This window comes from Podarcis raffonei, chromosome 4, assembly GCF_027172205.1.
Source record: "Podarcis raffonei isolate rPodRaf1 chromosome 4, rPodRaf1.pri, whole genome shotgun sequence".
Lineage (NCBI taxonomy): Eukaryota > Metazoa > Chordata > Lepidosauria > Squamata > Lacertidae > Podarcis > Podarcis raffonei.
Genome location: NC_070605.1, coordinates 76,752,334 through 76,761,284, shown reverse-complemented (window position 1 = coordinate 76,761,284; position 8,951 = coordinate 76,752,334). Strand labels below are relative to the sequence as shown.

The 8,951-nt window shown below is 39.0% G+C and overlaps 1 protein-coding gene across 4 annotated transcripts in view; it reads right to left on the bottom strand.

The window, feature by feature from the left end:
* Positions 1 to 322: 322 nt before the first annotated feature.
* Positions 323 to 8,951, bottom strand: part of MAP4K4 (mitogen-activated protein kinase kinase kinase kinase 4) — a 133,476-nt gene continuing 124,847 nt past the window's right edge. For all 4 annotated transcript variants that reach the window (XM_053384221.1, XM_053384223.1, XM_053384222.1 and 1 more), the window contains 5 exons: positions 7,879 to 7,979; positions 6,963 to 7,112; positions 5,825 to 5,984; positions 4,348 to 4,487; positions 323 to 3,456 (listed from right to left, as the gene is read on the bottom strand). In XM_053384221.1, the coding sequence (XP_053240196.1) occupies positions 3,373 to 3,456; positions 4,348 to 4,487; positions 5,825 to 5,984; positions 6,963 to 7,112; positions 7,879 to 7,979 (635 nt within the window). In that variant the 3' untranslated portion in view covers positions 323 to 3,372. The remainder of the gene's footprint in view (positions 3,457 to 4,347; positions 4,488 to 5,824; positions 5,985 to 6,962; positions 7,113 to 7,878; positions 7,980 to 8,951) is intronic.

Below are 8,951 nucleotides of genomic sequence, written 5' to 3'. Positions count from 1 at the left end.
GTTGTGTGAAAACACCTTGCTAGTATATTTGCATCATCTCTATTGAAAACTTTGGAGTTGGGCCTTGAAAGACATTGCTGGCCCATTTAATCCAGCTGTGCCATTCTAAATTGATTCAGCAAAGCTGCACACCCTGTTGTGTCTGTGTCTATCTACATAGCGTGTGAGTTTTATGAAGTATAAGATTTACAGAATACAATTTCACCCATGTGCTGCCAAGAGACTGTTGTTTCTTTCACTGTGATTTAGAAGAGCATACACTTCCCCCCCCTTCCAAAGAAAAAAGAAAGTCACTCAAAATACTTCCACATACACAACTAGGTGTCATTTTTCTTCTTTATTTAAGGAAAAATGGGGAGAGGGGGACAGTATTTTATAATACACAAAAGACAAATTAGACAGCACTGCAAAAAGGCTGAGTGTTTCATTGCCACCAGTCTGCTTTGCAGCTCTACAATTAGTAATTTTGTCATTTTTATTATTGTTTAAGCATCTTTATAGTTGGCAGAGTTTGGGGTTATTTTTTTAAAAAAAATCACAAAAGTGTGTACTGCTACTACTATGAAAACCTAAACCCCACAAAATCACTTCGAAATAAACCATAAATATGTGATGCACATTAGTGTAACAAAACCATTTTTGTAAACATTTTCTCCAACATAACATGTGCATACAATAAAAAATAAAGCCACTGCAGTCATACAGTTAGAATTACTTTGACTTAAGATATAGAAAGTTATTACTTAAAGCTTAAAACTAAACTAGGAGTATTTTTATGCTTCACCAACAGCACTGCTTTAAAAATGGATTTCAACATTTTTTCATGTAGTGGTTTCGTAATACTGATTTGACTTGTCAAGTCAGCCACCCTGGCATTTGTGTGGGGTTTGGGGGCAGCGAGATGGCTGCCCCACTGAACAAGTCATGCTCCCCACCCTACGCCCTACCCTCCTATTTTGTTGTACAGAATTTCATCAGCATATTGACCAGGGAGAATTCCTCCATATTACAACATTCCTACATTTAACAGTAGTCTTCTTTAAAATATAGATAGATAGCAAGGTGGCATGAGAAGAGAGGTCAAGAATTAAATCAGTTTTTAACCACACCGTGCCTTTTAAATATTTTCCTTTGGGGCGTCTGGTCGATCAGGAGAATATGCTACCGTGCCATGTGAGAGATACACCTATTGCCTCTGTCTGCATTGGTCTTCTGAGTCCCATTAATTCCTTGCTGTTCAAAGCAAAGCTGCTACTTTCACCTGTTTCCCAACAGGTACAGTGAGAACTGAAAGCCACGTCTAGAATTAGCTCTGATGTTCAGTGCTATGCAAAACCCAAACCATTCCCCGCCCCCTCAAATAGGAGAGACTTCAAAAGGTTTTTCTGCCAATAATTATCTGTGTGTTTTCTGTTATTTACTCCTTTCTGGGGAGAGGGGGACCTTCCTGATCTTGCAAAGAAAGCCCTTACTAAATAAAAATAAGTTGGTCAAAGAAAGGAACAGCAGTCTGATTCCAAAAGAAAGGCTTATTGGTTCACCCAACTGGTACTGTTCAACACAAAGCAAGTTGTGTGACAAATCTCATTTGAACTATTGAAGCGTCTCGATCAAAGAATCACATTTAAATCTACACCTGCCATGCCATGAATAAAGGTAACCACAGCAGAAGACATAGCCCATGAAACACTGGACTCCAGTTCACTGGCTGAACAGTGAACTTAAGGCAGCTGTAAACAAAAGTACCCCAAAAGAGTGTTTTTTTAAAAAAAACCCTTAAAAAAGAAAACCAACCCCATAACGATCGAATAATGACACTGTGCATTATTACATCACCAACAGATAATACACACTCAAGTTTTCTCAAGTAATAAACACATGTAGCCTTTAAACAAATTATTAGTCTTGAGACATTTATTACGAAGGCCAAAAACTTACTGATAAAACAAAACTGAGGGGGTTTTTTCCCTTTAAAAAAGTGGGGCAAATGAGGGAAAGAGCCAAGAGTTGGATGTTACATTAAAACACAAGTATATGCTGTTTTAAAAAAGAAAAATGAATAAGCGGTATTAACTACATTCTTAAAATAGTTTTAGTGCATTGCATTCTTAGAAAAGGAAAACGTCACTTCCCCAAAAGTTTCCTACAACATTTAACAAGTTATAGAACTAGCCTAGCTATTGTTACTTGCCTGTTACCAAACCCCACATGTTAGGAGTAAAACCTTCTGAATTTTCGGCTGAATTCCTTAAAACTTCTATTCATGATAAAATCGGTAAAAAATAAAGTGAAAAGCTCGCTTTCAAAATTTAAGAAATGGACTGCTTAGGTTGCTGTGTCACTGCTACGAATCTATCAACCATCTCAAATAACTGCTTGTCTCTTCTGCTGAAACCCAATACAAAATTAACAGTCAAACCTTTAACCTGCTAGTTTTGGTATTATCAATAATTGGACATTAATATTTGTTCTCCTAAAAAAAAAAAAGTAGAAACCTAAACCACCTCTTTTACTGCATGCATTAGAAACCATGAGGTAGGCACAAAAATAAACATGTTTGGAATTTTCTTTCCCCAAAGGCTACATGCGCAGACTGGTAGTAAAAGTTGTTGCACATTTCAGGTTTAAACAAAAATTAAACCTTTAACTGAGGCAGTGCTAACACTGACATTTACCAAGTTCTAGCCTAATGAAGAGTCGTTATAGAAAAATGAACAATTCTATTTATTTATTTTAAAAAATCATCCACGTGTGGTTTTTAGGCAAAACTCGGTACATAGAAAAAAAAATGACTGAACTCTTGGCCAAGCCAAAACTTAAAAAAAAGTCACCCTATCTCCCCCTAAACCACTGTGCCTTTCACATTTTATAAATATTAATTTTAAAACCTGCATCTTCCTCTTTGCCCACATATTGTCACATTACAAAAGAAAAAAGAAAAAAAATGTCATTTAAATACATTGTTAATATTACTATATTAGATTTGCTCTCTGCTTAAGCAACACTGACTCCGCCTACAACACCCTCCAGCTACCTTCTCATGTCTGCCTCCTTTCAAAAAACTTGCTTCTGATCCGTCTCTTTCTTTCTCACTAGGCAATCTGCAGGAGGGGAAGGAGGAAAAGGAGAGGGAGACCTGATTTTTCCTCTAGTGGGATCCCAAAACAGATAGCACCCAATGGCAATATCTTTACAGCACCAGCTGCGTACCGCAGCCTCAATTTTAAAACAAAAAGAACCCAACATCGGTGATGCCTCCACACGCAGTGGCATGTGGCCCTACATCACGTCAGGCCTGTTCTCCAGTTGCAAATGGTTCCAAGTTATGAAGACTCCAGATGACAGCAATCCCTTGTCAAACTACAATAGCTTCTACCAGCTCAGAAGAGAAGTCCTGCCTAAGGTCATGAAATAAACTTGGCTGCTTCCTCCGGACCGTACAGATGCAAAGAAAACCTGTAAAGCAAGAGACACGAGAGAAAACAAAATGGGACTCAGGTGGTTTTAAAACAGGGGTCAGCAAACTTTTTCAGTCCACTGTCCCTCAGACCTTGTGGGGGGGCCGGACTATTTTTTTTTTGGGGGGGGAGATGAACGAATTCCTATGCCCCACAAATAACCCAGAGATGCATTTTAAATAAAAGCACACATTCTACTCATGTAAAAACACCAGGCAGGCCCCACAAATAACCCAGAGATGCATTTTAAACAAAAGCACACATTCTACTCATGTAAAAATACACTGATTCCCAGACCGTCCGTGGGCCGGATTTAGAAGGCAACTGAGCCTACCCATGTTTTAAAACAAAAGGCAACTGATGCCTACCCATGTTTTAAAACAAAAACTAGAAAGAAGAGAAGAAATAGTACTAGGGGGACACTTTTAAGGCAGCAGGAATGAAGTCATTGGGCATCAGTGGCTATGCTCTCAAAGCTCAGTGGAACACCAAAGTGCAGAAGGAAAGCCACGTGGAAAGGCCTCTCCTGTACTTTTAAATATTTCGCCCTGCTGCCTCCAGATGTTGTTTAACTCAAACTCCTGTCAGCCGCAGCCAACATGGTGGGAGCTGCAGTCTATCAACATCTGGGGAGTACAAGGCTGTAGGAATTCTTTTCTGCTTCCCTGCCAACGAAGAGCCCAAGAGAGTCATTGTGTGCATCCATGGCTTTCCATATCTGATCCATATATCCATTCCTTTCCTCCCAACCCTAGTCAGAGGATTGTGGAATTGGGTGGAACACATTTTGGACTGATCACCAGCGTTCATCCTCTCTCTTCTCCACAATTATTTTGAAACGGGGAGCAGAGGGGAACTAATGTAAAGGAGGGAGAAATAGATCTCTTACCTTGTCATTGCGTTCACATAGAAACTTCAGTCTTTGTGCCCTCTTGTGCATAAATACACCATCCAAGTGTCCTGTTTCCACCGATCGTATCTCAATAGCTTTTTCTCCCCAGCCCATGATCTGATTGGATCGAATATACGCTTTACAATCAAAACAAAAAGCCACGATTAATCATCCTCATGATACACAGCAACACAAAGCAAAGTGGTTATATTATGCATTCCAACTTTTAATTGCAGCTTGTTGAATTGATAATATTTCACCCAAAGTAATCAATTCATGTAAAACCCATAAACAACATTGATATGTTTCCATCCTTGTTGCCGTAACTAGATGGCTAGACAGCTAGATGAAAACTTGGCTTCTGTAAGCAAGCTTTTAGCTGATTGCACTATACTTCCTTCCCAAGAGAACAGATATCTTTGAAAGTTTAATTTTCAAATACCAACAGCACCATCCTACGTATTTAATGGATTTTACTCCCAGGTAAGTGGGCATAGGATTGCAGTTTACGAGTTTCTGTCCTCAGCCAAATACATTAAAGATAACATAATAATTCATAAAGCTTCCAAATCATCGAGACTATTAAAAACTTTTATTTGGATTAACAGCTTCTTGTTATGGACTGCTAACAGAGCCCCAGGCAGGCTGTGTCATATGGAGACAGTTTGCCTTCCTGAAATACTACGGAAACATTTATGGCAGAATTTGTTTTGTCTCTCTGAAGTCTTTAAGATTAGGTAGCCATAACTGGATGCAGGGACTGCATTATGTGACTCAAAATATACCAGTATTTCTGTGGGGAATGCACAGACAAAGGATTCTTATTCTTCTGTGATTTAGCAAAAAAATGGGATTTTTAAGCTTTCTCAATTTCGGGAAGACATAAAGAACATCGCTACAGACACAAACCCATGTGAAAATGTAACAAGGATCTCTGGATTGCGGTCTGTGTTTCAAAGCGGCTCGTCTCAAGCCCCATCTGTAAGGGAGCAACTTGTAATTACAAGTAATATAATTTTAGCTCAGCCATAAACTCACTACGTGACTTTAAACAAGCTGCTCTCCTAGCCCAACCACAACGGGAGGATAGTAATATTGGTCTACCAAACAAGAGGAGTCAGAAAGGCTTCTGAGAAGTACATGGCACGTTAAAAGTAGAGCATCTGAACCCTTAGAAAGAGCACTATATATGTCCTAAGAATTACTATGGTAATTATTCTGGAATATAAATGCTCAATAAAGCTACTGGCTACAGCCTCAAACATTTGGAGGGCACCAAGGTGGCAAAGACTGATCTATAATGAGCCTCCACAACATACAAGTAAAAAGGTACTTTACCGCTGTACAGATCTGTTTAACAAATGAATGACTGAATTCCAAGATGATAACAACAAAACAAAAGAAACCCAACTCTCCGTTGGGCCACATCATTTCCCTAACAGTACAAGCAAGCTGGGGATCTTGGCATACATACCCACTGATGTTGGCATTTCTCCCCACTGCAGAACCACATCTTTGGTGATCCTTCCATATGTATTAACATAAACTCCTTCATCTTCATAGCAAACAAGCAGCTCCATCCCATCCGTGTTTGGCAAAATGATGATTGCATGGGGTTGGATACTACTCTGGATCTGCAAGAACAACAGGAAGAACTGGGTGTCACCTGCACTTTGAGGAACTGGAAGGAGTTGGAACTTGGGGGTCATCCGGTCCCCAACGCTTGTACCAGGCAGGATCCTCACTAAAGCATCCATGACAGATTGAGTGCCCCCCAACCTCTTAGATTAAAGCAGACACAACCTCTGCTTAAAAACCTCAAATGAAGGAGAGACCAAAAGTTCTTGAGGGAGTCTGTTCCACTCTAGTAGCCATAGTAGTAGTAGTAGTAGTAGAATGGATGGATGGATAGATAGATAAGATAGATAGATAGATAGATAGATAGATAGATAGATAGATAGATAGATAGATGATAGATGATAGATGATAGATAGATAGATAGATAGATAGATAGATAGATAGATAGATGATAGATAGATAGATAGATGATAGATAGATAGATAGATATTAGTATGATTTATTGCTCATACCCCACCCATCTGGCTGGGCCTCCCCAGTCACTCTGAGCGGCTCCCAGCCGAATATTAAAAACATAATACAGCATTAAACATTAAAAGCTTCCCTAAACAGGGCTGCCTTCAGATGTCTTCTAAAAGTCAGGTGGTGGTTTATTTCCTTGACATCTGATGGGAAAGCATTCCACAGGGTGGGTGCCATCACCAAGAAGGCCCTCTGCCTGGTTCCCTGTAACCTCACATCTCGCAGGGAGGGAACTGCCAGAAGGCCCTCGGCGCTGGATCTCAGTGTCCAGGCTGAACGATGGGGATGGAGACGCTCCTTCCACTGTCGGAACAGTTCTTACCCTCAGCACCAATGAAGTTATTAAGTACCCAACATCTGAGAGAAAGAGAGCTCACTCACTCAATGGAAACTTATTCCTGGAACATAGAAACAACTCCCCCTCACATATGAATAAGGAACATGCATCTCACTCTTTTTGTAATGCAGAATGGGTTATGGAATACCGCGGAACGAGAAATCTGGATTCTTACATGGGTTGGGAGATAAATATCATACACTGATCCAGAGTCTACATCCACAGCATGAAATCCAGCACAGGAGCCATAGATCACCTTCAGCCTCTGACCTTCTTCCACAGTAAGATCCACTAATAATGGCTTATGTACCAGATCTCCAAATGACTGCAGTGCGAGCAATAAAAATATAAAAAAAGAATTCACTTAGCACACTCCATTAAAATATGTTTCCTTTAGAAATGTATGCATGCCTCCATCCCCCTCCTCTCTCCTGTGTGAGGTTTCTTCTTCCATTAAGGTACTCGTTTTCATGTTTAAAAAAAAAAAAGATGCTGTACGGAGGAACTATGTTTTTGCCATTTCTTTGGCTCCTTTAATGAATCAGCACTAAGTGGTTCTCTACAGGATCAGCTAAGTTTTCCCCTTTAAAAACCAAAGCGAAACACCAGGATTACATTTCCCCCTCAATATTCAAAATATAATTTATTCTTAGAATAAATGCTTTAATTCAAAATATGCCATATCAATCTCCCGTATAAGTTGATCAACTGTGGAGGAAATGGTGATGAGCCAATTGGTTTCAGTCTGTTCTCTCATTTCCCAATTTAAAAATGAAAGGGCAGGAACATATAAACTGGGGAGAACCACCTCCCAAGAAGGAAAGGGACTCTCAATTCTACTACAGTAGTTCCTGCTATGACAGATCTGGTCTTCATGGTCTCCTGGTTTTTGATCCTATGGAATACTAACTGTTTAATTCTCCTTCATCAGACAACATTCAAGTTTGAACAAATGCACAGCTCAGTGGTAGAGCGTCTGTTTGGCAAGCAAAAGGTCTCAGGTTCAACCTTTGTATTGTCAGGTAGGGCTGGGGAATGCACCTGTATTAACCAGCTATCTACGTTCCACACTTACCAATCTGAACCCTTACCTTAAATGCCATAAATTTGTGGTATGGTTTTGGTGCCCAAGCATAGACTTCTACTGAACTCTTCAAAGCAATTACTAAGAATTTGATTCTTTCATACTTCACTGAAATTAAAAAGGACAGAGAACACGATTTTTAAATTATAATCGGGGGTGTGTCATATTATTGTCTTATAACTGCTATAGAACTACCAATTTAAAAACAATAATGCATATTGTCATATGTAATATGCACTCATAACTGAGTTAGCTCATGGTCTTCTCCAAAAAATATATGAGCTGATGCTATATCTCAGAAAAGTGTGCTTTGGGGAGAATTTTGTATTTTATTTTCTTAAAATAAGGCATCCTACTTGTGTAGAATAAAATCCCTTAAGTTCACATTGCCAGTGTTTGAATGTATTAATTCCTACAACAATCAAAAGATTATCCAAATGGCTATAACACTTTGGAGGAGCTATATCCTTATTAATCCAAGGGATTATGAAAGCCATGAATGATAAAACTAATATTTAGCACTGTCGTGTTTTGTCTGATAGACTGACAAATTAGTATTTTATTTACATCTCACCTTTCTCCCTGACAGGGACTCTAAATCACTTAAAACAATTTTGATTGATTCAAGGGGTGCTTCCAATTGTGCAGCCCGTCTTCTTAAAAACCTGATTATTTTTAAAAATGGACTTATTAAAATTGCAGGTGGAAGGTGTAATTTTAGAAAGAAAAACATTCTCCCCTGTCACAAAGAGGAAACCCAGGGCTTTTTTCCAGGGGAAATTCACCAGAAAAATAGAAGTGAGGAAACCTAGCCATTAACTGCTGCAACACATATATGCACCGTAAAAAAATTCCCATTAAAGCTATTTTGTGTATATGCAAGTTTATGCAAATATTATCAACTGAGCAGCTGGTACCTTCAATGGGGTGCCAGCCTTAGTAATATTACATTTAACTCGTATATCATCTTTTTCAGGGAATTAAATCATTCTCATTACAGAGTTGTATATAATTTTTATAAATTATATAATGAAGTTCAGCACCAAAAAGGATCACCATTCCTATACATTTTTAAGTGCA